The sequence below is a fragment of the Pan troglodytes genome, chromosome 20, assembly GCF_028858775.2.
Source record: "Pan troglodytes isolate AG18354 chromosome 20, NHGRI_mPanTro3-v2.0_pri, whole genome shotgun sequence".
NCBI classification, from domain to species: Eukaryota; Metazoa; Chordata; class Mammalia; order Primates; family Hominidae; genus Pan; species Pan troglodytes.
The window spans coordinates 58,707,328-58,734,475 of record NC_072418.2 but is presented as its reverse complement, the minus strand read 5'-3'; the positions used below and the strand labels follow the sequence as shown (position 1 = coordinate 58,734,475).

Genomic DNA, 27,148 nt, shown 5'->3' with positions numbered 1-27,148 from the left:
GACGGGGTTTCACCGTGTAGCCGGGCGTGGTGGCAGGCGCCTGTAGTCCCAGCTACTTGGGAGGCTGTGGCAGGAGAATGGCGTGAACCCAGGAGGCGGAGCTTGCAGTGAGCCGAGATCGCGCCACTGCACTCCACCCTGGGCGACTGAGCGAGACTCTGTCTCAAAAAAAAAAAAAAAAAGAATATTATTATTAACTATTGTTGCCATGTTGTATTTATTTCTCCTGTCTAGCTGAAATTGTGTGTATCTTGGCCAACCATTCCCTAACCCTCCCACCTCACTGCCCCAGCCCCAGCCCCAGCCCCAGCCTCGGCCCCTGGTAACCCCATTTTGCTCTCTAGTTCTTTTTTTTCCTTCTTTTTTTGAGACGGAATTTCACTCTGTCCCCCAGGCTGGAGTGCAATGGTGCAATCTCAGCTCACTGCAACCTCCACCTCCCGGGTTCAAGCGATTCTCTTGCCTCAGCCTCCCGAGTAGCTGGGATTACAGGCGTGCACCACCATGCCTGGCTAGTTCTTGTATTTTTAGTAGAGACGGGGTTTCACCATGTTGGCCGGGCTGGTCTTGAACTGACCTCAGGTGACCCGCCCGCCTCGGCCTCCCAAAGTGCTGGGATTACAGGTGTCAGCCACTGCATCCGGTCTTGCTCTCTAGTTCTGTGAGATCACTTTTTAAAATTCTCCAAGTGAATGAGATCACGTGATACCTCTCTTTCTGTGGCTGTATGTTTCACTAAGCATAGTGTATTCCACGTTCATTTCTGTAGATGCAAATGACAGAACTTTCTTCTTTTCTATGGATAATACTATTCCATTGTGTATATATGTTACATTTTCTTTTCTGTTTTTGAAGATAGGGTCTCACTCTGTAGCCCAGGCTGGAGTGCAGTGGCATGATCATGGCTCATGGCTCCCTGCAGCCTCAACTTCCTGGGGCTCAAGCAATCCTCCCACCTCAGCCTCCTAAGTGGCTGAAACCACAGGTGCAAACCAACACACCCAGCTAATTTTATTATTATTATTTTTGTAGAGATGGGGTTTTGCTGTGTTGCCCAGGCTCGTCTCAAATTCCTGAGTCCAAGCAATCCTCCCTTCTCGGCCTCCCGAAGTGCTGGGATTACAGGCTTGAGCCATCACGATGGGCTCTGTCTCTTCTTTCTCTGCCTCTCTTGATTTTGCCCTGTCTTCCTTTTCTCTTGCTTACTCATTGTTTTAATTCATCCCTTCCTCACTCTTTCACTCTAGCTGAAGATTTACTACTTTGATCCTGAAAAAACGTGTCTTGAATTTTTAAAATTTTATTTAACATTTATCCATTTTCTATTTCATTGACTACTACTGTAGTCTTTGTTTTGTTTTGTTTTTTACCTAATTTGCCACTGCATTTGCTCACTTAAAAATGGAAGCTAGACCGGCCGGGCACGGTGGCTTACTCCTGTAATCCCAGCACTTTGGGAGGCTGAGGCGGGCGGATCACGAGGTCAGGAGATCGAGACCATCCTGGCTAACATGCTGAAACCCTGTCTCTTCCAAAAAAAAAAAAAAAACAAAAATACACAAAATTAACCAGACGTAGTGGCGGGCGCCTGTGGTCCCAGCTACTTGGGAGGCTGAGGCAGGAGAATGGCGTGAACCCGGGAGGCGGAGCTTGCAGTGAGCCGAGATCGCGCCACTGCACTCCAGCCTGGGCGACAGAGCAAGACTCTGTCTCAAAAAAAAAAGGAAGCTAGATCATGGATGAGGGTATTTTCCTTGATTCTATAAGTGTCTATTTCTATAAATTTCCCTCTAAACCTCAACTACATCTGCACATTTTGTGATATTGTGCATTTACTTTCACTCAGCGTAAGGTATTTTATAATTTCCTTTATAAGTTCACCTTTGATTTGTGTTTTATTTTAAAGTGGTTGTTTAATTTTCATGTATGTGGAGATTTTACAGATTTCTTCTTGTTACTGATTTATAATTTAATTCTGTTGGCATTTGAGAACAGTGTGTATATTATTTCAATTTTCATGTCAATGTGATTTGTCTTATGGCCACATCTGTCTATGCTAGCGAATGTTCAATGTATACTGGAGATGAATGTGTGTTTTCCAGTTGTTGGGTAAAACTGAACACATACAGGCACATACTTTTATCAGTTTAACAGGCAGTGTTTCCTTGTCATTTAGAAAGTGAATTAATTTTGGGGGTCAATTTATATTATTATAGTTTATAACCTCCATGACACATTTACTTGATCTTACAGCAAAGCAAAAGAAAAACATTTGCAAATTCATCTGAAAATGTTAAACGTTTATTGTAAAAGAAACATAAGCATGAGTTACCAAAAAATGACACTGCTTTATATTTCATATGCAATTTTTCATCAGCAATACAAGTAGAGCTCAGAATTCCTTGAAAGACCCACATTCTTCTTCCATAACTTTGAACCATAAGTGGACCAAGCGGAGAAGTTCTCGCCTTTGGTCACGAGCACACAGCCACTTACTGTGGATGTTTTCTGTGTTCAAGTGTATAGTTGCCTTGCCCAGGATAAATTGGGGAACTGGCAATGCCATTATTAATTACACACACACACTCAAGTATCCGTGATCATCACGACTTTGTATCTGCATGAGCAAAACATGGACGCAGTGGCTCAGTAGCAGAAATTTTCGTGAATGTGAAGATATGTGACCTATCACTGACATTATAGAAGGAAATGGCCCTCATTTTTATATCCAGGTAAATCCCCACTCGGTGTAGACCTGGGCTCACCCAGAGACCCGTCACAGGCTTAGTGCTGGCAAAGTAGATCTGTCCTTCTCTCAAACCCACAGTCCAGAAGCCGAGTTCTGAAGAGAGTACAACGTTCCCCTGTCGGTTCACAGATTCCTTGCACACGCCCACATCCCACACTTTGCTGGTGCCCACGTCCACTTCCCAGTAATGGCGGCCGGAAGTGAAGCGAGGGGTGCCCAGGACGCACAGGGCAGTGTCGAACCTCTCAGCTTGCTCCTTCCTATTCTGTCTGAAATTCCCACATCGGACACGCCTCAGGTCTTCAGAAATGATGAGATAGTTGTTGGCTGTGTCCACATCCAAGGTCATATCCACTGTGCAAAGAAGAACCGGTAGTTCAGCAAAGACACACACTACAGACTCCCTCTGCCTTTCTACTGCACAGACCCAAATATTTTATTCATTGTCACTTCTCTTATTCCACGTTCATTCTCAGATCCGAACTTTCTTTAGGAATTTCCCTGGCCCCCCGATTAAGTCAAATTTTATGTATAGAATGTATGAATATAATTGCAACAAGCCCACCTTTCTCATAGTAAAAATTCTTGTTTAAGTTATTCAATATTTTGATTAAAGGTTTTTCTCCCTCTTAGTGCATAGGATGGATGAAGGAGGAGATGATAGTTTGCTGTCATAATTATAAATTGGTACAGATCCTGTGAAAACCTATACTGTGCGCTGATAACAGCTGATGTTTGGGATCACAAATCTTTTAGGTTGCAGACTTCAGCTAATGCCCGTATTGAACGGAAAGACATTTAAAAGCTGCTTTTTCCAAGGCCCTTTATGGGCTTGGAGCAGGTAGTACAGATTCCTTACCTTGGAACTTTCTCATCCTTGGATTCATCTGCAGAACAGCTCTCACCTTGGGCTCTAGTTCCTTGATCTTGGGCACCAGCGCCCCCAGCTGGGCAGCGGGCCTGATGTCATTTTTCTGAGAGACCACAGGGCAGAAAGGGCACAGCACCCCCTTCCCATCGGGCCCCTTTCGCAGTGAGTTCATGCATCGGAGGCAACAGACGTATCCACATTTCAGGTGCATGGGGTTTTCAAGATAATCCAGGCACATAGGACAACTGCTTGCTTGTTTAAAGTGTTCAGCCATGGCCACTGTCTGGGAGTAAATAGGCATGGTATTAGCTTTTCCGTGAGTGGAATGGCTGATAGTTCTTGGGACACTTTCATCTTTACCTGCATGAAGACATCATCGCCTACTCTTTGTAAAGCACTGGTACTAGGAAATGAAGATACAATATAAGTACAAATATAAATGATCAGGGCCCTGACCTTCCAATATTGGAAATACTGGCTAGAATGAAGGCCATGGCTTGGTATGAGGCTTTGAGTTGAGTGGCAAAAGGGTCTATATATTTTTTGATATAACCACCTAAATCACAGGCAACAAAAGCAAACATAGACAAATGGGATCGCATCACATGTAAAAGCTGCTGCACAACAAAGGAAACAATAAGTTGAAGAGACAATCTACACAGTGGGAGAAAATATTTGCAAACCATACATCCGATAAGGGGTTAACATCCGGAATACATAAAGCACTCAGGCGAGACAACAAATAGGTGAATTTAAAAGAGGGCTAGGATGGCTATACAGTTTCAATTTTGGAAGATGAAAAGATTTCTGGAGATGAATGGCAGTGATGGTGGCAAAATAACATAGACATAATAAATACCATTGAATTTTACACTTAAAAATGGTTAAGATGGTCAATTATATATACTTTACCACCATTTGTTAAGAAATAAAAGACTGAATGAAAATTAATAGTATTCTGTGGGTTCATATCAAGTGATACAGTTTGGCTCTGTGTCCCCAGCCAAATCTCATGTTGAATTGTAATCCTCAGTGTTGGGGGAGGGACCAGGTGGGAGATGACTGGATCACGGGGAAGGATTTCCTCCACGCTGTTCCCATGACCGTGAGTGAGTTCTCACAAGATCTGATGATTTCAAAGTGTATGGCACTTTCCTTTTTCTCTCTTTCCTGTCACTGTGTGAAAAAGCCACTCGCTTCCCCTTCGCCTTCCTCCATGATTGTTAAGTTTCCCGAGGCCACCCAGTGATGTTCCCCGTGCGACCTGCAGAACTATAAATTAATGAAACCTCTTTTCTTCTTAAATTACCCAGTCTCCGGTAGTTCTTTAGAGCAGTGTGAGAATGAACTGATATAGAATATTGGTACCAGGAGTGAGGCACTGCTATTGAGGTACCTGAAAATGTGGAAGCGACTTTGGAACTGGGTAACGGGCAGAGGTTGCAAACGTTTGGACGGCTCAGAAGAAGACAGGAAGATGTGAGAATGTCTGGAACTGCCCAGATACTTGTCAGATGGTTTTGATCAAAATGCTGACAATTGAATTGCTCTTAGTGAAGTAAGTTCGAGTAGAAATTAAAGTGATTGATTACGGTATTTTCTTCCTATTAGGAGTTTCTCAGTGAGCTTCAACCGCATCTAGAAATTTTGGAAATGTGTGCTTTTCATTCAACTCAGGATAGCTGTAATTTCCATTGTCATTTCATATTTGATCGTTTTATTTAGAAGTGCTTATTTAATTTGCATGTATGTGGAGAATTTATGGATTTCTTCCTGTTACTGATTTCCAATTTGACTCTGTTGCCGTCATAGGAGAGGGTGTATAGTATTTCAATTTTAAAGCTAATGAGATCTCTCTAAGCCCACACATATTCGTGGCAAACACTCAGTGTGCACTTGAAATGAATGTCAGTGTTCAGTTGTTGGGTTAGACTGAATATATGAACATATATAATTTTGCCGTATTCATAGGTCCTTATCATTTGAAATTCAGTTACTGTGTTGGGTCACATTCAGATTATTATTTCGTTCATAACTTCCATAACACATACTACACTAATCTTGCAGAAAATAGAAAACATTGGCAAATGAATCTGAATTTTCAAAATATTTATTGAATAGAAATATAAACATAAGCCCCAAAGAAAACAACATGACAAACTTGAAGTACAATGTAATTTCCCCCTCATTAATATAATTGCTTTCTGTTCATGGTTTACAGAGTGATGGCTTTTTCCCTTCTGTCCCTTTGTACCTACGTGTATCTAGCAGAAAAGTTCTTAGCTATGGCTACGGGCGCACTGAAACTTCGTAAAGATGATTATGTTGAAATGTTTATTTACTTTCCCCCAGAAGAAACTGGGGCACTGCCACTGGCTGGATTGATCACAGAACAGATACTCAGGATGCTCTGATCATCTTGACTTCCACGTTGATGAGCAAAAAATGGACGCCATGGCTCGCAAACAGGAATCTCGATGAATGTGTAGATATGGCACCCATCACTAACATTGTAAAAGGCAATGGACCTCATACCTACATCCAGGAAAATCCCCACTCTGTGCAACTGGGGACTCACCCAGAGAGGAGTCATAGGCACAGAGCTGGCAGCAAAGACCTTTTCTTCTCTGCAACCCACAGTCAAGAAGTCGTGTTCTGAAGAAAGCTCAATCTTCCCCTGTCGGTTCACAGATTCCTTGCACACGCCCACATCCCACACTTGGCTGGTGCCCACGTCCACCTCCCAGTAATGGCGGCCGGAAGTGAAGCGAGGGGTGCCCAGGACGCACAGGGCAGTGTCGAACCTCTCAGCTTGCTCCTTCCTATTCTGGCTCAAATCCCCACTTCGGAAACTCCTCAGGTCTTCAGAAATGATGAGATAGTTGTTGGCTGTGTCCACATCCAACGTCATATCCACTGTGCAAAGAAGAACCAGGAGTTCAGCAAAGACACACACTACAGACTCCCTCTGCCCTTTGACTGCAAACACTTAAACAGGTTATTCACTTTTGCTCTTATTCTACTTTCTTTCCCAAATCAAAATTTCCTGGGGAAACTTGTTTGGCCACCTGATGAGGTTAAATTTTATCTCTAGATTGCATGAATATGATCATTGTAACAAGTCTACCTTATTCATATTAGAAATGCCTTTCGAATTCAGTTCGTGGATAATTTGATGAAAATTAGTTTTCCATTTAGCACATATGATACATGAAAGAAGACAGTAGCTTGCTCTCCAAAGTATTCTACAAACTTGCACAGATTCCATGAAAATCTCTACGCAAAGCTGAGAACTGCTGTTGTTTGTGAAGCATGGAAGTTTTAGATGCTACATATCCTGCTAATGCCTATGTTTAATGAAGAAATGTTTGAAAGTCGTTTTCCCAGTGCCTTTTATGGGTTGTGGCAGGTCCTATAGATTCCTTACCTTGAAACTTCCTCATCCTTGGGTTCATTGTTAGAACCTTTTCCAGCTTGGGCTCTAGTTCCTTGATGATGGAAACCAGCGCCCTCAGCTTGTACTTGGGCTTGATGTCATCCTTCTGAGAGACCACAGAGCAGAAACGGCACAGTAAACCTTCCCCATCGGGCTCCTTCTGGAGTAAATTGAGGCACGAGAGGCAGCAGGCATATCCACATTTCAGTTGCACGGCTTCTTCAAGATCTTTTAGGCAGACAGGACATCTAATGACCTGTTTGAAGTGCTCAGCCATGGCAAATATCTATAGAAAAAAAAATGAACACGGAATTAGAATTTCCACGAGCTGAATGAACAGCTGATAGTGTCTGGGGCTTTTATCTTTACATGCGTGGAGCTATCATTGCACGATACTTAAAATCACTACTGCTAGTGATGAAGACACAACATGAATACAAATGTCAATGACTCGAGGCCCTGAACTTCTCATATCTGTAATACCCATTGGAATACAGGGCATGATTCACCGAAAGACTTTGAGTTGAAATAGTAAAGGAGTCTAGACCTGAGCTGTTTGATATGGTAGCCACCAGTGACAAATCGCTATTGAGTCTTGAAATGGGGCATATCTGAATGGAGATGTGCTGGGAGCCAAATACACTCTTATTTTTGAAGACATAAGAGGGAAAAGAGAACGTAAACTATCTGCTTGAGAACGTTTAAAGTTGCTCACATGTTAAATTATAGTATATTTTGAGTTAAAATTCATTAGGTTTGTTTTGTTCTATTTTATGTGACTACCAGAAAATGAATTTACAATTACATATATGGGTTATCTTATCTTTCTATTGGACACTGCTGGAGTCCATTTGAAGACCTTCTACTTACCCAACTGTGCAAAGTGGATGTGGTGAAAACCCTGATAGCGCACCAAAAGGACAAGACACAAAATACACGTAAGTCGTACCAGGTAAAACTGAATCTTCTGCATAGCGGGAAAAAAAAAAAAAGCAAAAAACAGAACTAAAAGAAACCAAACAAGCAGCCATATATATGACAGTGGACTAATATCCAAAACATATAAGGAATATTTTCAAGGTCGTAGCAAAAAGAAAAAAAAGCCAAAATAATCCAAATTCCAATGGGAAAAACCTGAATAGACATTTCTCTGAAAAACACACACCAATGACCAGCAAGTACTGAAGAACAAGCTCAACATGACTCACCATCCGAGAAATGCAATTTAAACTGAGACAGGAATACTGTGTGGTCACAAGAGAATGGAGAACGTATCCAGTGACAATTTCACAGAAGACCAAATCAGTGGCTGTTAAAATTAGGCACTCGTCATTAAAATTACAAGGACAAGGAGGACCCTGGGCTGATGAGGTGATAAGAAACCGGAGGGAGTTAAGCTGGTTGAAAGCATTGCCACAGTAATGACCATGGTCATTACCACACTAAATCACACACTCTGCAGTGTCACGGCTGACCCCAGCATGCCCATATGTAGTACAAAAATGGGTACCTCACCAATTCTAAAAACTCTCTGCTTTTTTCCTAGAAAACCTAATGATTAGCTCACGTCCTATTTACAAGGACTGACAAAAATAGAAACCCCGAACTCCATTGAGCGCCACGAGCTTTCAGAATCACGCCCACACTTCTCTCCTAACAGTGTGTTTTGCTCTGGAATAGAAACTTCTCGCCTTTCACTTCATTCTGGCTCATCCCTGAATTCGTTCTCCCGACAGTATCCAGAACCTGGAAACTGGCTGGGACTGGGGTCTCTCTGGCATCCAGAGAGCCTCCTGAGCCCTCCAGCAACAAAACCGCGATGAGATATTACCAACTCTCTGCTAGGATGGCTATGATCAAAAGGACAAAAGACAAGTTTTGGTAAGGATGTGGAGAAAGGGGAACCCTTGTGCACGGTTGGTGGGAAACAAAATTGGTACAACCACTACAGAAAATTGTAGGGAGGTTTCTGAAAACATGAAGAATAGAACTGCCTGTGTTCCAGCAACACTACTTCTGTGTTTCTACGTGAAAGAAAGAGGTCAGCATGTCAAAGAGACATCTGCACTCTCAGGTTCTCTGCAGCGTTATTCACAAGAGCCATGGAACCAACCCCAGAGTCTGTGAGAGAAAAATGGATGAGGAAATGGTGATATACACATCGAATTATTCTACCATAAAAAAGAAGGCAATTCTGGCATTGCACCAATGTGGATGAAGGCCGAGGGCATGATGGGAAGTGAGATAAGTGAGGCTGAGGGAAGTAAACACTGTATGATCTCAGTTATGTGTAATCTGACTTGACTGATCTCATAGAATCAGAAAATAGCCACTGCACTGCAGCCTGGCAGACACAGCGAGACACTGTCTCAAAACAATTAAAGAAATAATGAATCCCCATCCTGGAAGAGGTAGGTCCCAGCATCCGGCCAGATCTTTTCCACAATAGTAATTTAAACAAACTTTGCTTTTCATTTCCTTCCCTTTCTCTTTCTGAATTAAAAGGAACAAAAAACGGAACAAAAAAAAATCAGAAAATGAGAGAAGAATGATGGTTGCCAGGGGTTGTGGGAAGGGGAGAATAGGAAAACAATACCAAACCCATAGGAAAACCTGACGTTGAATAACGCAGCCACCGAAACTCTGTCCATCATTTCAGAAAGTCTACCAAATTCTGATGAAATTCAAGCAAATGGTGATTGTCACGTCTCTTGTCTTGGTATTGAAAATCTGAGACTTACCTAACTGTTACCAGGGCAGAGGTCCCATTATCCTCCAGAAATACAGTGTGTCTGTCATGGAGTTGGCCTCAGATAACTCTTGTGGAATCAAGACATTATTGCATTCCCCAAGACTCTCATACGCCTTTTGTAAAAATGAATTCCAAGAGATTGAACTCACCTCTCCTTCTGGAGTTTCTCCCCTGACCTCCAGCTGCTTCTGCGGACAGCTCAGATGTGGGATGAGAGCTGCCTGCCAGGGGCTTTTATAGGAGAGGGTCTCTCCACCCACCTTAGCCACACCCTTTCCCTCCTTTTTAATCCAATCAGATTCTGATTTCATTCTGCCATCATTGAGATGGTTAGTATTGGTCAGGTTTTCACCGTAAAGGAAGACGATTGTGTTTTCAGTGTTATTTTTTAATTAACAAGGACAAAATATTGCCATGTAATATTTTTTAGATAAGATCTTGAATATTATGCCTATTGATTAAAATTTGGAAATCAATTAAAATTAATTAAAATCTTAAAATTTGGGGTGACATTTAAAATTCCTCTCAAATGAAAGGTGCGACTTTCAAAGAGTTTTCTATTATAAATGTAACACCTTTTCACATTTCAATAAAAGAGGTGAGTTAAACCTACTCAGTAGTCGTTACTAATAGGACACTCCACAGACCACACTCAACTCTCAAAAACATTTTCTCTATAATGTAAAGATTCTAATTAAGAAGCTTAGGAAAGAAATCCCAAAACGGTTTCCAATCAGTCAGCCAGTGAAAGTCCGGTTTTTCTTTTTAGTTGCAGCATCTAAAATGAAAGGTAAAATATACTGTTACAATCTTTCTATTTCCCTTACATCACAACGTAAGTAAAATGAGATTCATTTCCTCTATAAAATTGTTAAAAATGGGTTCCTCATGTATTAAATATATTATAGGGGATCAGAGTTCATGGATAAGAACGTAAAAGTGGGAGACTGGAGGTCAGGTGGGAAAGGATCTGATTACATTAATGTGATTAAATTAATAGTCTTTAATTCAATCATCTCCACAGTAATCATTCTCTAGTGATTGCTAGACTCTCTTCTTTCCTATTCAAAGCCAAGGCAGTTCTCAACTCCTTTTGTCTCGTGAAGGCAAATTGAGAAACACAAATCTCTACGTTGTGGTGCATATATTAGATGAAATCCTTGCACATTGCATTTCTTCATTGATTGGCATCTATAATATAATCTGCCACCTGTATGTCCATGTACACACACATACCGTATCTACACATATGCATGCAGGGAGAAAATGCTTATCTCTTCTCGCATAATTCTAATTGCTTTATTTTCTCATATAAATCCTTTTAAAATATACTCACATTTCTGGGAGCAGTTACTCCCCAGCTTCTAATTTTATGGACCCAGGTTCCTGGAGCACTGATCCCTCACATCTTGTAATTTTTATCTGCTTTCAGTAAACCTTGAACAAAATTTCTGTTCTCTTTGGGAATACCAGGTGGGCTCGGTTGTGGAAATCACCAAGCCCAGTGGGTTGATTTGCCTCTCTAATATTCTCCCAAAATATCTTAACAGCCTGGAATTGCATTCATGCTCATGTCTTGGAAGCGGAGTTCTTCCGTTCAGAATTAGAGAAGAGCGTCTTAGGATTGCTGGCACACTGGTGGGGTTGGTTTGGGTGTTAGATACTTTCCACCTCTTTTCCAGTTGCATCTTTTACAGAAAGCAGCTCCGCTGGCTTCTACTAAGACAGTGGTAAAGGTTCCTTGGCCGCTCTCATGTACGCTTCCCCTTTGCCTTCCTCCATGATTGTTCAGTTTCCCGAGGCCACCCAGTGATGTTCCCCGTGCGACCTGCAGAACTATAAATTAATGAAACCTCTTTTCTTCATAAATGACCCAGTCTCCGGTACTTCTTTAGAGCAGTGTGAGAATGAACTGATATAGAATATTGGTACCAGGAGTGAGGCACTGCTATTGAGGTACCTGAAAATGTGGAAGCGACTTTGGAACTGGGTAACGGGCAGAGGTTGCAACAGTTTGGAGGGCTCAGAAGAAGACAGGAAGATGTGAGAATGTCTGGAACTTCCCAGATACTTGTCAGATGGTTTTGATCAAAATGCTGACAATTGAATTGCTCTTAGTGAAGTAAGTTCAAGTAGAAATTAAGGTGATTGATTACGGTATTTTCTTCCTATTAGGAGTTTCTCAGTGAGCTTCAACCGCATCTAGAAATTTTGTAAATGTGTGCTTTTCATTCTACTCAGGATAGCTGTAATTTCCATTGTCATTTCATATTTGATCATTTTATTTAGAACTGGTTATTTAATTTGCATGTATGTGGAGAATTTATGGATTTCTTCCTGTTATTGATTTCCAATTTGACTCTGTTGCCGTCATAGGAGAGGGTGTATAGTATTTCAATTTTAAAGCTAACGAGTTCCTTCTAAGGCCACACATATTCGTGGCAAACACTCAGTGTGCACTTGAAATGAATGTCAGTGTTCAGTTGTTGGGTTACACTGAATACATGAACATATATAATTTTGCCGTATTCATAGGTCCTTATCATTTGAAATTCAGTTACTGTGTTGGGTCACATTCAAATTATTATTTAGTTCATAACTTCCATAACACATACTACACTAATCTTGCAGAAAATAGAAAACATTGGCAAATGAATCTGCATTTTCAAAATATTTATTGAACAGAAATATAAACATAAGCCCCAAAGAAAACAACATGACAAACTTGAAGTACAATGTAATTTTCCCCTCAGTAATATAATTGCTTTCTGTTCATGGTTTACAGAGTGATGGTTTTTTCCCTTCTGTCCCTTTGTACCTATGTGTATCTACGAGAAAAGTTCTTAGCTATGGCTATGGGCACACAGAAACTTCCTAAAGATGATTATGTTGAAATGTTTATTTACTTTCCCCCAGAAGAAACTGGGGCACTGGCAGTGGCTGGATTGATCACAGAACAGATACTCAGGATGCTCTGATCATCTTGACTTCCACGTTGATGAGCAAAAAATGGACGCCATGGTTCGCAAACAGGAATCTCGATGAATGTGTAGATATGGCACCCATCACTAACATTGTAAAAGGCAATGGACCTCATACCTACATCCAGGAAAATCCCCACTCTGTGCAACTGGGGACTCACCCAGAGAGGAGTCATAGGCACAGAGCTGGCAGCAAAGACCTTTCCTTCTCTGCAACCCACAGTCAAGAAGCCGTGTTCTGAAGAAAGCACAATCTTCCCCTGTGGGTTCACAGATTCCTTGCACACACCCACATCCCACACTTGGCTGGTGCCCACGTCCACCTCCCAGTAATGGCGGCCGGAAGTGAAGCGAGGGGTGCCCAGGACGCACAGGGCAGTGTCGAACCTCTCAGCTTGTTCCTTCCTATTCTGACTCAAATCCCCACTCCGGAAACTCCTCAAGTCTTCAGAAATGATGAGATAGTTGTTGGCTGTGTCCACATCCAACGTCATATCCACTGTGCAAAGAAGAACCAGGAGTTCAGCAAAGACACACACTACAGACGCCCTCTGCCCTTTGACTGCAAACACTTAAACACGTTATTCACTTTTACTCTTATTCTACTTTCTTTCCCAAATCAAAATTTCCTGGGGAAACTTGTTTGGCCACCTGATGAGGTTAAATTTTATCTCTAGATTGCATGAATATGATCCTTGTAACAAGTCCACCTTATCCATATTAGAAATGCCTTTCGAATTAAGTTAGTGGATAATTTGATGAAAATTAGTTTTCCATTTAGCACATATGATACATGAAAGAAGACAGTAGCTTGCTCTCCAAAGTATTCTACAAACTTGCACAGATTCCTTGAAAATCTCTACGCAAAGGTGAGAACTGCTGTTGTTTGTGAAGCATGGAAGTTTTAGAGCTAGTTATCCTGCTAATGCCTATGTTTAATGAAGAAATGTTTGAAAGTCATTTTCCCAGTGCCTTTTATGGGTTGTGGCAGGTCCTATAGATTCCTTACCTTGAAACTTCCTCATCCTTGGGTTCATTGTTAGAACGTTTTTCAGCTTGGGCTCTAGTTCCTTGATGATGGAAACCAGCGCCCTCAGCTTGTACTTGGGCTTGATGTCATCCTTCTGAGAGACCACAGAGCAGAAACGGCACAGTAAACCTTCCCCATCGGGCTCCTTCTGGAGTGAATTGAGGCACTGGAGGCAGCAGGCATATCCACATTTCAGTTGCACGGCTTCTTCAAGATCTTTTAGGCAGACAGGACATCTAATGACCTGTTTGAAGTGCTCAGCCACGGCAAATGTCTATAGAAAAAAAAATGAACACGGAATTAGAATTTCCACGAGTTGAATGAACAGCTGATAGTGTGTGGGGCTTTTATCTTTACATGCATGGAGCTATCATGGCATGATACTTAAAATCACTGCTGCTAGTGATGAAGACACAACATGAATACAAATGTCAATGACTCGAGGCCCTGAACTTCTCATATCTGTAATACTCATTGGAATAAAGGGCATGATTCACCGAAACTCTTTGACTTGAAATAGTAAAGGAGTCTAGACCTGAGCTGTTTGATATGGTAGCCACCAGTGACAAATGGCTATTGAGTCCTGAAATGGGGCGTATCTGAATGGAGATGTGCTGTGAGCCAAATACACTCTTATTTTTGAAGACATAAGGGGGAAAAGGGAACGTAAACTATCTGCTTGAGAACGTTTAAAGTTGCTCACATGTTAAACGATAGTATATTTTGAGTTAAAATTCATTAGGTTTGTTTTGTTCTATTTTATGTGACTACCAGAAAATGAATTTACAATTACATATATGGGTTATCTTATGTTTCTATTGGACAGTGCTGGCGTCCATTTGAAGACCTTCTACTTCCCCAACTGTGCAAAGTGGATGTGGTGAAAACCCTGATAGCGCACCAAAAGGACAAGACACAAAATACAAATAAGTCGTACCAGGTAAAACTGAATCTTCTGCATAGCGGGGGAAAAAAAATGCAAAAAACAGAACTAAAAGAAACCAAACAAGCAGCCATATGTATGACAGTGGGTTAATATCCAAAATCTGTAAGGAATATTTTCAAGGCCCTAGCAAAAAGAAACAAAAGCCAAAATAATCCAAATTCCAATGGGCAAAAACCTGAATAGACATTTCTCTGAAAAGCACACACCAACGACCAGCAACTACTGAGGAACAAGCTCAACCTCACTCATCATCCGAGAAATGCAGTTTAAACTGAGGCAGGAATACTGTGTGGTCACAAGAGAGTGGAGAACGTATCCAGTGACACTGTCACATAAGACCAAAACAGTGGCTGTTAAAATTAGCCACTTGTCATTAAAATTACAAGGACAAGGAGGAACCTGGGCTCATGAGGTGCTAAAAAACTGGAGGGAGTTAAACTGGTTGAAAGCATTGCCACAGTAATGACCATGGTCATTACCACACTAAATCACACACTCTGCAGTGTCACGGCTGACCCCAGCATGCCCATATGTAGTACGAAAAATGGGTACCTCACCAACTCTAAAAAATCTCTGCTTTTTTCCTAGAAAACCTAATGATTAGTTCACCTCCTAATTAGAAGGACAGACAAAAATAGAAACCCCGAACTCCATTGAGCGCCACGAGCTTTCAGAATCACGCCCACACTTCTCTCCTAACAGTGTGCTTTTACTCTGGAATAGAAACTTCTCGCCTTTCACTTCATTCTGGCTCATCCCTGAATTCGTTCTCCCGACAGCATCCAGAACCTGGAAACTGGCTGGGTCTGGGGTCTCTCTGGCATCCAGAGAACCTCCTGAGCCTTCCAGCAACAAAACCGCGGTGAGATATTACCCCCCTCTCTGCTAGGATGGCTATGATCAAAAAGACAAAAGATAAGTGTTGGTAATGATGTGGAGAAAGGGGAAACCTTGTGCACGGTTGGTGGGAAAGAAAATGGTACAACCACTACAGAAAATAGTAGGGAGGTTTCTGAAAACATGAAGAATAGAACTGCCTGTGTTCCAGCAACCCTACTTCTGTGTTTCTACGTGAAAGAAAGAGGTCAGCATGTCAAAGAGACATCTGCCCTCTCAGGTTCTCTGCAGCGTTATTCACAAGAGCCATGGAACCAACCCCAGAGTCTGTGAGAGAAAAATGGATGAGGAAATGGTGATATACACATCGAATTATTCTACCATAAAAAAGAAGGCAATTCTGGCATTGCACCAATGTGGATGAAGGCCGAGGGCATGATGGGAAGTGAGATAAGTGAGGCTGAGGGAAGTAAACACTGTATGATCTCAGTTATGTGGAATCTGACTTGACTGATCTCATAGAATCAGAAAATAGCCACTGCACTGCAGCCTGGCAGACACAGCGAGACACTGTCTCAAAACAATTAAAGAAATAATGAATCCCCATCCTGGAAGAGGTAGGTCCCGGCATCCGGCCAGATCTTTTCCGCAATAGTAATGTAAACAAACTTTGCTTTTCATTTCCTTCCCTTTCTCTTTCTGAATTAAAAGGAACAAAAAACTGAACAAAAAAAAAAAATCAGAAAATAAGAGAAGAATGATGGTTGCCAGGGGTTGTGGGAAGGGGAGAATAGGAAAACAATACCAAACCCATAGGAAAACCTGACATTGAATAACGCCGCCACCGAACCTCTGTCCATCATTTCAGACAGTCTACCAAATTCTGATGAAATTCAAGCAAATGGAGATTGTCACGTCTCTCGCCTTGGTATTGAAAATCTAAGACTTACCTAACTGTTACCAGGGCAGAGGTCCCATTATCCTCCAGAAATACAGTGTGTCTGTCATGGAGTTGGCCTCAGACAACTCTTGTGGAATCAAGACATTATTGCATTCCCCTAGACTCTCATACGCCTTTTGTAAAAATGAATTCCAAGAGATTGAACTCACCTCTCCTTCTGGAGTTTCTCCCCTGGTCTCCAGCTGCTTCTGCGGACAGCTCAGATGTGGGGTGAGAGCTGCCTGCCAGGGGCTTTTATAAGAGAGGGTCTCTCCACCCACCTTAGCCACACCCTTTCCCTCCTTTTTAATCCAATCAGATTCTGATTTCATTCTGCCATCATTGAGATGGTTATTATTGCTCAGGTTTTTACCATAAAGGAAGACGATTGTGTTTTCAGTGTTATTTTTGAATTAACAAGGACAAAATATTGCCATGTAATAGTTTTTAGATAAGATCTTGAATATTATGCCTATTGATTAAAATTAGGAAATCAATTAAAATTAATTAAAATCTTAAAATTTGGGGTGACATTTAAAATTCCTCTCAAATGAACGGTGCGACTTTCAAAGAGTTTTCTATTATAAATGTAACACCTTTTCACATTTCAATAAAAGAGGTGAGTTAAAACTACGCAGTAGTCGTTACTAATAGGACATTCCACAGACCACACTCAACTCTCAAAAACATTTTCTCTATAATGTAAAGATTCTAATTAAGAAGCTTAGGAAAGAAATCCCAAAACGGTTTCCAGACAATCAGTCAGCCAGTGAAACTCCGGTTTTTCTTTCTAGTTGCAGCATCTAAAATGAAAGGTAAAATATACTGTTACAATCTTTCTATTTCCCTTACAACACAACGCATTTCCTCTTTAAAAATGTTCACACTTGGGTTCCTCATGTACTAAAGATATTATAGGGGATCAGAGTTCATGGATAAGAACGTAAAAGTGGGAGACTGGAGGTCAGGTGGGAAAGGATTTGATTACATTCATGTGATTAAATTAATAGTCTTTAATTCAATCATCTCCACAGTAATCATTCTCTAGTGATTGCTAGATTCTCTTCTTTCCTATTCAAAGCCAAGGCAGTTCTCAATTCCTTTTGTCTCGTGAAGGCAAATTGAGAAACACAAATCTCTACGTTGCGGTGCATATATTAGATGAAATCCTTGGACATTGCATTTCTTCATTGATTGGCATCTATAATATAATCTGCCACCTGTATGTCCATGTACACACACATACCGTATCTACACGTATGCATGCAGGGAGAAAATGCTTATCTCTTCTCGCATAATTCTAATTGGTTTATTTTCTCATATAAATCCTTTTAAAATATACTCACATTTCTGGGAGCAGTTATTCTCCAGCTTGTAATTTTATGGACCCAGGTTCCTGGAGCACTGATCCCTCACATCTTGTAATTTTTATCTGCTTTGAGTAAAGCTTGAATAAAATTTCTGTTCTCCTTGGGAATACCAGGTGGCCTCAGTTGTGGAAAGCACCAAGCCCAGTGGTTGATTTGCCTCTCTAATATTCTCCCAAAATATCTTACAGCCTGGAATTGCATTCATGCTCATGTCTTGGAAGCGGAGTTCTTCCGTTCAGAATTAGAGAAGAGCGTCTTAGGATTGCTGGCACACTGGTGGGGTTGGTTTGGGTGTTAGATACTTTCCACTCTTTTCCAATTGCATCTTTTCACAGAAAGCAGCTCCGCTGGCTTCTACTAAGACAGTGGTAAAGGTTCCTTACCCGCTCTCATGTACGCTTCCCCTTTGCCTTCCTCCATGATTGTTCAGTTTCCCGAGGCCACCCAGTGATGTTCCCCGTGCGACCTGCAGAACTATAAATTAGTGAAACCTCTTTTCTTCATAAATGACCCAGTCTCCGGTAGTTCTTTAGAGCAGTGTGAGAATGAACTCATATAGAATATTGGTACCAGGAGTGAGGCACTGCTATTGAGGTACCTGAAAATCTGGAAGCGACTTTGGAACTGGGTAACGGGCAGAGGTTGCAACCGTTTGGAGGGCTCAGAAGAAGACAGGAAGATGTGAGAATGTCTGGAACTGCCCAGATACTTGTCAGATGGTTTTGATCAAAATGCTGACAATTGAATTGCTCTTAGTGAAGTAAGTTCAAGTAGAAATTAACGTGATTGATTACGGTATTTTCTTCCTATTAGGAGTTTCTCAGTGAGCTTCAACCGCATCTAGAAATTTTGGAAATGTGTGCTTTTCATTCAACTCAGGATAGCTGTAATTTCCATTGTCATTTCATATTTGATCATCTTATTTACAAGTCGTTATTTAATTTGCATGTAAGTGGAGAATTTCTGGATTTCTTCCTGTTATTGATTTCCAATTTGACTCTGTTGCCGTCATAGGAGAGGGTGTATAGTATTTCAATTTTAAAGCTAATGAGATCTCTCTAAGACCACACATATTCGTGGCAAACACTCAGTGTGCACTTGAAATGAATGTCAGTGTTCGGTTGTTGGGTTAAACTGAATACATGAACATATATAATTTTGCCGTATTCATAGGTCCTTCTCATTTGAAATTCAGTTACTGTGTTGGGTCACATTCAAATTATTATTTAGTTCATAACTTCCATAACACATAGCACACTAATCTTGCAGAAAATAGAAAACATTGGCAAATGAATCTGCATTTTCAAAATATTTATTGAACAGAAATATAAACATAAGCCCCAAAGAAAACAACATGACAAACTTTAATTACAATGTAATTTTCCCCTCATTAATATAATTGCTTTCTGTTCATGGTTTACAGAGTGATGGCTTTTCCCTTCTGTCCCTTTGTACCTATGTGTATCTAGCAGAAAAGTTCTTAGCTATGGCTATGGGCGCACTGAAACTTCCTAAAGATGATTATGTTGAAATGTTTATTTACTTTCCCCCAGAAGAAACTGGGGCACTGGCCCTGGCTGGATTGATCACAGAACAGATACTCAGGATGCTCTGATCATCTTGACTTCCACGTTGATGAGCAAAAAATGGACGCCATGGCTCGCAAACAGGAATCTCGATGAATGTGTAGATATGGCACCCATCACTAACATTGTAAAAGGCAATGGACCTCATACCTACATCCAGGAAAATCCCCACTCTGTGCAACTGGGGACTCACCCAGAGAGGAGTCATAGGCACAGTGCTGGCAGCAAAGACCTTTCCTTCTCTGCAACCCACAGTCAAGAAGCCGTGTTCTGAAGAAAGCACAATCATCCCCTGTCGGTTCACAGATTCCTTGCACACACCCACATCCCACACTTGGCTGGTGCCCACGTCCACCTCCCAGTAATGGCGGCCGGAAGTGAAGCGAGGGGTACCCAGGACACACAGGGTAGTGTCGAACCTCTCAGCTTGCTCCTTCCTATTGTGGCTCAAATCCCCACTTCGGAAACTCCTCAGGTCTTCAGAAATGATGAGATAGTTGTTGGCTGTGTCCACATCCAACGTCATATCCACTGTGCAAAGAAGAACCAGGAGTTCAGCAAAGACACACACTACAGACTCCCTCTGCCCTTTGACTGCAAACACTTAAACACATTATTCACTTTTACTCTTATTCTACTTTCTTTCCCAAATCAAAATTTCCTGGGGAAACTTGTTTGGCCACCTGATACGGTTAAATTTTATCTATAGATTGCATGAATATGATCATTGTAACAAGTCCACCTTATTCATATTAGAAATGCCTTTTGAATTAAGTTAGTGGATAATTTGATGAAAATTAGTTTTCCATTTATCACATATGATACATGAAAGAAGACAGTAGCTTGCTCTCCAAAGTATTCTACAAACGTGCACAGATTCCATGAAAATCTGTACGCAAAGGTGAGAACTGTTGCTGTTTGTGAAGCATGGAAGTTTTAGATGCTAGATATCCTGCTAATGCCTATGTTTAATGAAGAAATGTTTGAAAGTCGTTTTCCCAGTGCCTTTTATGGGTTGTGGCAGGTCCTATAGATTCCTTACCTTGAAACTTCCTCATCCTTGGGTTCATTGTTAGAACCTTTTTCAGCTTGGGCTCTAGTTCCTTGATGATGGAAACCAGCGCCCTCAGCTTGTACTTGGGCTTGATGTCATCCTTCTGAGAGACCACAGAGCAGAAACGGCACAGTAAACCTTCCCCATCGGGCTCCTTCTGGAGTGAATTGAGGCACTGGAGGCAGCAGGCATATCCACATTTCAGTTGCACAGCGTCTTCAAGATCTTTTAGGCAGACAGGACATCTAATGACCTGTTTGAAGTGCTCAGCCATGGCAAATGTCTATAGAAAAAAAAATGAACACGGAATTAGAATTTCCACGAGCTGAATGAACAGCTGATAGTGTGTGGGGCTTTTATCTTTACATGCATGGAGCTGTCATGGCACGATACTTAAAATCACTGCTGCTAGTGATGAAGACACAACATGAATACAAATGTCAATGACTCGAGGCCCTGAACTTCTAATATCTGTAATACTCATTGGAATAAAGGGCATGATTCATCGAAAGCCTTTGAATTGAAATAGTAAAGGAGTCTACACCCCTGAGCTCTTTGATATGGTAGCCACCAGTCACAAATGGCTATTGAGACCTGGGATGGGGCGTATCTGAATGGAGATGTGCTGTGAGCCAAATACACTCTTATTTTTGAAGACATAAGGGGGAAAAGAGAATGTAAACTATCTCCTTGAGAACGTTTAAAGTTGCTCACATGTTAAATGATTTTATTTTGAGTTAAAATTCATTAGGTTTGTTTTGTCCTATTTTATGTGACTACCAGAAAATGAATTTACAATTACATATATGGGTTATCTTATGTTTCTATTGGACAGTGCTGGAGTCCATTTGAAGACCTTCTACTTCCCCAACTGTGCAAACTGGATGTGGTGAAAACCCTGATAGCGCACCAAAAGGACAAGACACAAAGTACAAATAAGTCCTACCAGGTAAAACTGAATCTTACGCTTGGCGGGGGAAAAAAAAAAAAAAAGCAAAAAACAGAACTAAAAAAAAACAAGCAGCCATATATATGACAGTGGATTAATATCCAAAATATATAAGGAATATTTTCAAGGCCGTAGCAAAAAGAAAATTGTAGGGAACTTTCTGAAAACATTAAGAATAGAACTGCCTGTGTTCCAGCAACCCTACTTCTGTGTTTCTACGTGAAAGAAAGAGGTCAGCATGTCAAAGAGACATCTGCACTCTCAGGTTCTCTGCAGCGTTATTCACAAGAGCCATGGAAACAACCCCAGAGTCTGTGACAGAAAAATGGATAAGGAAATGGTGGTATATACATTGGATTATTCTACCATAAAAAAGAAGGCAATTCTGGCATTGCACCAATGTGGATGAAGGCCGAGGGCATGACGGGAAGTAAAATAAGTGAGGCTGAAGGAAGTAAACACTGTATGATCTCAGTTATGTGTAATCTGAGTTGACTGATCTCATAGAATCAGAAAATGGCCGCTGCACTCCAGCCTGGCAGACAGAGCGAGACCCTGTCTCAAAACAATTAAAGAAAAAATGAATCCCCATCCTGGAAGAGGTAGGTCCCAGCATCCGGCCAGATCTTTTCAGCAATAGTAATGTAAACAAACTTTGCTTTTCATTTCCTTCCCTTTCTCTTTCTGAATTAAAAGGAACAAAAAACTGAACAAAAAAAAATCAGAAAATAAGAGAAGAATGATGGTTGCCAGGGGTTGTGGGAAGGGGAGAATAGGAAAACAATACCAAACCCATAGGAAAACCTGATGTTGAATAACGCAGCCACCGAACCTCTGTCCATCATTTCAGAAAGTCTACCAAATTCTGATGAAATTCAAGCAAATGGAGATTGTCACGTCTCTTGCCCTGGTATTGAAAATCTAAGACTTACCTAACTGTTACCAGGGCAGAGGTGCCATTATCCTCCAGAAATACAGTGCGTCTGTCATGGAGTTGGCCTCAGACAACACTTGTGGAATCAAGACATTATTGCATTCCCCTAGACTCTCATACGCCTTTTGTAAAAATGAATTCCAAGAGATTGAACTCACCTCTCCTTCTGGAGTTTCTCCCCTGGTCTCCAGCTGCTTCTGCAGACAGCTCAGATCTGGAGTGAGAGCTGCCTGCCAGGGACTTTTATACGAGAGGGTGTCTCCACCCACCTTAGCCACACCCTTTCCCTCCTTTTTAATCCAATCAGATTCTGATTTCATTCTGCCATCATTGAGATGGTTACTATTGGACAGGTTTTTACCATAAAGGAAGACGATTGTGTTTTCAGTGTTATTTTTTAATTAACAAGGACAAAATATTGCCATGTAATAATTTTTAGATAAGATCTTGAATATTATGCCTATTGATTAAAACTTGGAAACTAGTTAAAATTAAATAAAATCTTAAAATTTGGGGTGACATTTAAAATTCCTCTAAAATGCATGGTGCGACTTTCAAAGAGTTTTCTATTATAAATATAACACCTTTTCACATTTCAATAAAAGAGGTGAGTTAAACCTACCCAGTAGTCGTTACTAACAGGACACTCCACAGACCACACTCAACTCTCAAAAACATTTTCTCTGTAATGTAAAGATTCTAATTAAGAAGCTTAGGAAAGAAATCCCAAAACGGTTTCCAGACAATCAGTCAGCCAGTGAAAGTCCGGTTTTTCTTTTTAGTTGCAGCATCTAAAATGAAAGGTAAAAGATACTGTTACAATCTTTCTATTTCCCTTACATCACAACATAAGTAAAATGAGATTCATTTCCTCTTTAAAAATGTTCACAATTGGGTTCCTCATGTATTAAATATATTATAGGGGATCAGAGTTCATGGATAAGAACGTAAAAGTGGGAGACTGGAGGTCAGGTGGGAAAGATCTGATTACATTAATGTGATTAGATTAATAGTCTTTAATTCAATCATCTCCACAGTAATCACTCTCTAGTGATTGCTAGATGTCTTCTTTCCTATTCAAAGCCAAGGCAGTTCTCAATTCCTTTTGTCTCGTGAAGGCCAATTGAGAAACACAAATCTCTACGTTGCGGTGCATATATTAGATGAAATCCTTGCACATTGCATTTCTTCATTGATTGGCATCTATAATATAATCTGCCACCTGTATGTCCATGTACACACACATACCGTATCTACACATATGCATGCAGGGAGAAAACGCTTATCTCTTCTGGCATAATTCTAATTGCTTTATTTTCTCATATGAATCCTTTTAAAATATACTCACATTTCTGGGAGCAGTTATTCTCCAGCTTGTAATTTTATGGACCCATGTTCCTGGAGCACTGATCCCTCACATCTTTTAATTTTTATCTGCTTTCAGTAAAGCTTGAACAAAATTTCTGTTCTCTTTGGGAATACCAGGTGGCCTCAGTTGTGGAAAGCACCAAGCCCAGTGGGTTGATTTGCCTCTTTAATATTCTCCCAAAATATCTTACAGCCTGGAATTGCATTCATGCTCATGTCTTGGAAGCGGAGTTCTTCCGTTCAGAATTAGAGAACAGCGTCTTAGGATTGCTGGCACACTGCTGGGGTTGGTTTGGGTGATAGATACTTTCCACTCTTTTCCAATTGCATCTTTTCACAGAAAGCAGCTCCGCTGGCTTCTACTAAGACAGTGGTAAAGGTTCCTTACCCGCTCTCATGTACGTTTCCCCTTTGCCTTCCTCCATGATTGTTAAATTTCCCGAGGCCACCCAGTGATGTTCCCCGTGCGACCTGCAGAACTATAAATTAATGAAACCTCTTTTCTTCATAAATTACCCAGTCTCCGGTAGTTCTTTAGAGCAGTGTGAGAATGAACTGATACAGAATATTGGTACCAGGAGTGAGGCACTGCTATTGAGGTACCTGAAAATGTGGAAGCGACTTTGGAACTGGGTAACGGGCAGAGGTTGCAACCGTTTGGAGGGCTCAGAAGAAGACAGGAAGATGTGAGAATGTCTGGAACTGCCCAGATACTTGTCAGATGGTTTTGATCAAAATGCTGACAATTGAATTGCTCTTAGTGAAGTAAGTTCAAGTAGAAATTAAGGTGATTGATTACGGTATTTTCTTCCTATTAGGAGTTTCTCAGTGAGCTTCAACCGCATCTAGAAATTTTGGAAATGTGTGCTTTTCATTCAACTCAGGATAGCTGTAATTTCCATTGTCATTTCATATTTGATCATTTTATTTAGAAGTGGTTATTTAATTTGCATGTAAGTGGAGAATTTCTGGATTTCTTCCTGTTATTGATTTCCAATTTGACTCTGTTGCCGTCATAGGAGAGGGTGTATAGTATTTCAATTTTAAAGCTAATGAGATCTCTCTAAGACCACACATATTCGTGGCAAACACTCAGTGTGCACTTGAAATGAATGTCAGTGTTCGGTTGTTGGGTTAAACTGAATACATGAACATATATAATTTTGCCGTATTCATAGGTCCTTATCATTTGAAATTCAGTTACTGTGTTGGGTCACATTGAAATTATTATTTCGTTCATAACTTCCATAACACATAGTACACTAATCTTGCAGAAAATAGAAAACATTGGCAAATGAATCTGAATTTTCAAAATATTTATTGAACAGAAATATAAACATAAGCCCCAAAGAAAACAACATGACAAACTTTAATTACAATGTAATTTTCCCCTCATTAACATAATTGCTTTCTGTTCATGGTTTACAGAGTGATGGCTTTTTCCCTTCTGTCCCTTTGTACCTATGTGTATCTAGCAGAAAAGTTCTTAGCTATGGCTATGGGCGCACTGAAACTTCCTAAAGATGATTATGTTGAAATGTTTATTTACTTTCCCCCAGAAGAAACTGGGGCACTGGCCCTGGCTGGATTGATCACAGAACAGATACTCAGGATGCTCTGATCATCTTGACTTCCACGTTGATGAGCAAAAAATGGACGCCATGGCTCGCAAACAGGAATCTCGATGAATGTGTAGATATGGCACCCATCACTAACATTGTAAAAGGCAATGGACCTCATACCTACATCCAGGAAAATCCCCACTCTGTGCAACTGGGGACTCACCCAGAGAGGAGTCATAGGCACAGTGCTGGCAGCAAAGACCTTTCCTTCTCTGCAACCCACAGTCAAGAAGCCGTGTTCTGAAGAAAGCACAATCATCCCCTGTCGGTTCACAGATTCCTTGCACACACCCACATCCCACACTTGGCTGGTGCCCACGTCCACCTCCCAGTAATGGCGGCCGGAAGTGAAGCGAGGGGTGCCCAGGACACACAGGGTAGTGTCGAACCTCTCAGCTTGCTCCTTCCTATTGTGGCTCAAATCCCCACTTCGGAAACTCCTCAGGTCTTCAGAAATGATGAGATAGTTGTTGGCTGTGTCCACATCCAACGTCATATCCACTGTGCAAAGAAGAACCAGGAGTTCAGCAAAGACACACACTACAGACTCCCTCTGCCCTTTGACTGCAAACACTTAAACACATTATTCACTTTTACTCTTATTCTACTTTGTTTCCCAAATCAAAATTTCCTGGGGAAACTTGTTTGGCCACCTGATACGGTTAAATTTTATCTCTAGATTGCATGAATATGATCATTGTAACAAGTCCACCTTATTCATATTAGAAATGCCTTTTGAATTAAGTTAGTGGAGAATTTGATGAAAATTAGTTTTCCATTTATCACATATGATACATGAAAGAAGACAGTAGCTTGCTCTCCAAAGTATTCTACAAACGTGCACAGATTCCATGAAAATCTGTACGCAAAGGTGAGAACTGTTGCTGTTTGTGAAGCATGGAAGTTTTAGATGCTAGATATCCTAATGCCTATGTTTAATGAAGAAATGTTTGAAAGTCGTTTTCCCAGTGCCTTTTATGGGTTGTGGCAGGTCCTATAGATTCCTTACCTTGAAACTTCCTCATCCTTGGGTTCATTGTGAGAACCTTTTTCAGCTTGGGCTCTAGTTCCTTGATGATGGAAACCAGCGCCCTCAGCTTGTACTTGGGCTTGATGTCATCCTTCTGAGAGACCACAGAGCAGAAACGGCACAGTAAACCTTCCCCATCGGGCTCCTTCTGGAGTGAATTGAGGCACTGGAGGCAGCAGGCATATCCACATTTCAGTTGCACGGCGTCTTCAAGATCTTTTAGACAGACAGGACATCTAATGACCTGTTTGAAGTGCTCAGCCATGGCAAATGTCTATGGAAAAAAAAATGAACACGGAATTAGAATTTCCACGAGCTGAATGAACAGCTGATAGTGTGTGGGGCTTTTATCTTTACATGCATGGAGCTGTCATGGCACGATACTTAAAATCACTACTGCTAGTGATGAAGACACAACATGAATACAAATGTCAATGACTCGAGGCCCTGAACTTCTAATATCTGTAATACTCATTGGAATAAAGGGCATGATTCATCGAAAGCCTTTGAATTGAAATAGTAAAGGAGTCTACACCCCTGAGCTCTTTGATATGGTAGCCACCAGTCACAAATGGCTATTGAGACCTGGGATGGGGCGTATCTGAATGGAGATGTGCTGTGAGCCAAATACACTCTTATTTTTGAAGACATAAGGGGGAAAAGAGAATGTAAACTATCTCCTTGAGAACGTTT

General features: G+C 41.0%; 5 protein-coding genes across 5 annotated transcripts; all 5 read right to left on the bottom strand.

The window, feature by feature from the left end:
* Positions 1 to 2,603: 2,603 nt before the first annotated feature.
* Positions 2,604 to 3,894, bottom strand: LOC129138007 (ret finger protein-like 4A). The gene is made up of 2 exons (XM_054672942.1): positions 3,609 to 3,894; positions 2,604 to 3,103 (listed from the first exon to the last, which is right to left on the bottom strand). The coding sequence occupies exons 1-2, from the start codon at positions 3,892 to 3,894 to the stop codon at positions 2,604 to 2,606; spliced, it is 786 nt and encodes a 261-aa protein (XP_054528917.1).
* A 1,821-nt stretch (positions 3,895 to 5,715) lies between these two features.
* On the bottom strand, positions 5,716 to 10,586 carry LOC129135345 (ret finger protein-like 4A). The gene is made up of 3 exons (XM_054672986.1): positions 9,958 to 10,586; positions 7,048 to 7,342; positions 5,716 to 6,536 (listed from the first exon to the last, which is right to left on the bottom strand). The coding sequence occupies exons 1-3, from the start codon at positions 10,117 to 10,119 to the stop codon at positions 5,959 to 5,961; spliced, it is 1,035 nt and encodes a 344-aa protein (XP_054528961.1). The 5' UTR covers positions 10,120 to 10,586; the 3' UTR covers positions 5,716 to 5,958.
* Positions 10,587 to 12,692: 2,106 nt separating this feature from the next.
* On the bottom strand, positions 12,693 to 18,552 carry LOC129138006 (ret finger protein-like 4A). Its single transcript, XM_054672941.2, has 4 exons — positions 17,889 to 18,552; positions 16,713 to 17,345; positions 13,799 to 14,093; positions 12,693 to 13,288 (listed from the first exon to the last, which is right to left on the bottom strand). The coding sequence occupies exons 2-4, from the start codon at positions 16,872 to 16,874 to the stop codon at positions 12,711 to 12,713; spliced, it is 1,035 nt and encodes a 344-aa protein (XP_054528916.1). The 5' UTR covers positions 16,875 to 17,345; positions 17,889 to 18,552; the 3' UTR covers positions 12,693 to 12,710.
* Positions 18,553 to 19,309: 757 nt separating this feature from the next.
* LOC129138029 (ret finger protein-like 4A) lies at positions 19,310 to 20,826 on the bottom strand. The gene is made up of 2 exons (XM_054672985.1): positions 20,541 to 20,826; positions 19,310 to 20,029 (listed from the first exon to the last, which is right to left on the bottom strand). Exons 1-2 carry the CDS (start codon positions 20,824 to 20,826, stop codon positions 19,452 to 19,454), a joined length of 864 nt encoding a protein of 287 aa, XP_054528960.1. The 3' UTR covers positions 19,310 to 19,451.
* A 4,371-nt stretch (positions 20,827 to 25,197) lies between these two features.
* Positions 25,198 to 26,720, bottom strand: LOC129138028 (ret finger protein-like 4A). Its single transcript, XM_054672984.1, has 2 exons — positions 26,435 to 26,720; positions 25,198 to 25,926 (listed from the first exon to the last, which is right to left on the bottom strand). The coding sequence occupies exons 1-2, from the start codon at positions 26,718 to 26,720 to the stop codon at positions 25,349 to 25,351; spliced, it is 864 nt and encodes a 287-aa protein (XP_054528959.1). The 3' UTR covers positions 25,198 to 25,348.
* Positions 26,721 to 27,148: the final 428 nt, after the last annotated feature.

What these genes read in the sequence shown, in the direction of transcription:
- LOC129138007 (XM_054672942.1), bottom strand. Translation starts at nt 3,894, where the DNA reads ATGGCTGAACACTTTAAACAAGCAAGCAGTTGTCCTATGTGCCTGGAT. An exon ending in AAGGATGAGAAAGTTCCAAG is followed by an intron (nt 3,104 to 3,608) that starts GTAAGGAATCTG and finishes TTCTTTGCACAG; the next exon opens with TGGATATGACCTTGGATGTG.
- LOC129135345 (XM_054672986.1), bottom strand. Translation starts at nt 10,119, where the DNA reads ATGAAATCAGAATCTGATTGGATTAAAAAGGAGGGAAAGGGTGTGGCT. An exon ending in GAGAAACTCCAGAAGGAGAG is followed by an intron (nt 7,343 to 9,957) that starts GTGAGTTCAATC and finishes TTTTTTCTATAG; the next exon opens with ATATTTGCCATGGCTGAGCA. An exon ending in AAGGATGAGGAAGTTTCAAG is followed by an intron (nt 6,537 to 7,047) that starts GTAAGGAATCTA and finishes TTCTTTGCACAG; the next exon opens with TGGATATGACGTTGGATGTG.
- LOC129138006 (XM_054672941.2), bottom strand. Translation starts at nt 16,874, where the DNA reads ATGAAATCAGAATCTGATTGGATTAAAAAGGAGGGAAAGGGTGTGGCT. An exon ending in GAGAAACTCCAGAAGGAGAG is followed by an intron (nt 14,094 to 16,712) that starts GTGAGTTCAATC and finishes TTTTTTCTATAG; the next exon opens with ACATTTGCCGTGGCTGAGCA. An exon ending in AAGGATGAGGAAGTTTCAAG is followed by an intron (nt 13,289 to 13,798) that starts GTAAGGAATCTA and finishes TTCTTTGCACAG; the next exon opens with TGGATATGACGTTGGATGTG.
- LOC129138029 (XM_054672985.1), bottom strand. Translation starts at nt 20,826, where the DNA reads ATGGCTGAGCACTTCAAACAGGTCATTAGATGTCCTGTCTGCCTAAAA. An exon ending in AAGGATGAGGAAGTTTCAAG is followed by an intron (nt 20,030 to 20,540) that starts GTAAGGAATCTA and finishes TTCTTTGCACAG; the next exon opens with TGGATATGACGTTGGATGTG.
- LOC129138028 (XM_054672984.1), bottom strand. Translation starts at nt 26,720, where the DNA reads ATGGCTGAGCACTTCAAACAGGTCATTAGATGTCCTGTCTGTCTAAAA. An exon ending in AAGGATGAGGAAGTTTCAAG is followed by an intron (nt 25,927 to 26,434) that starts GTAAGGAATCTA and finishes TTCTTTGCACAG; the next exon opens with TGGATATGACGTTGGATGTG.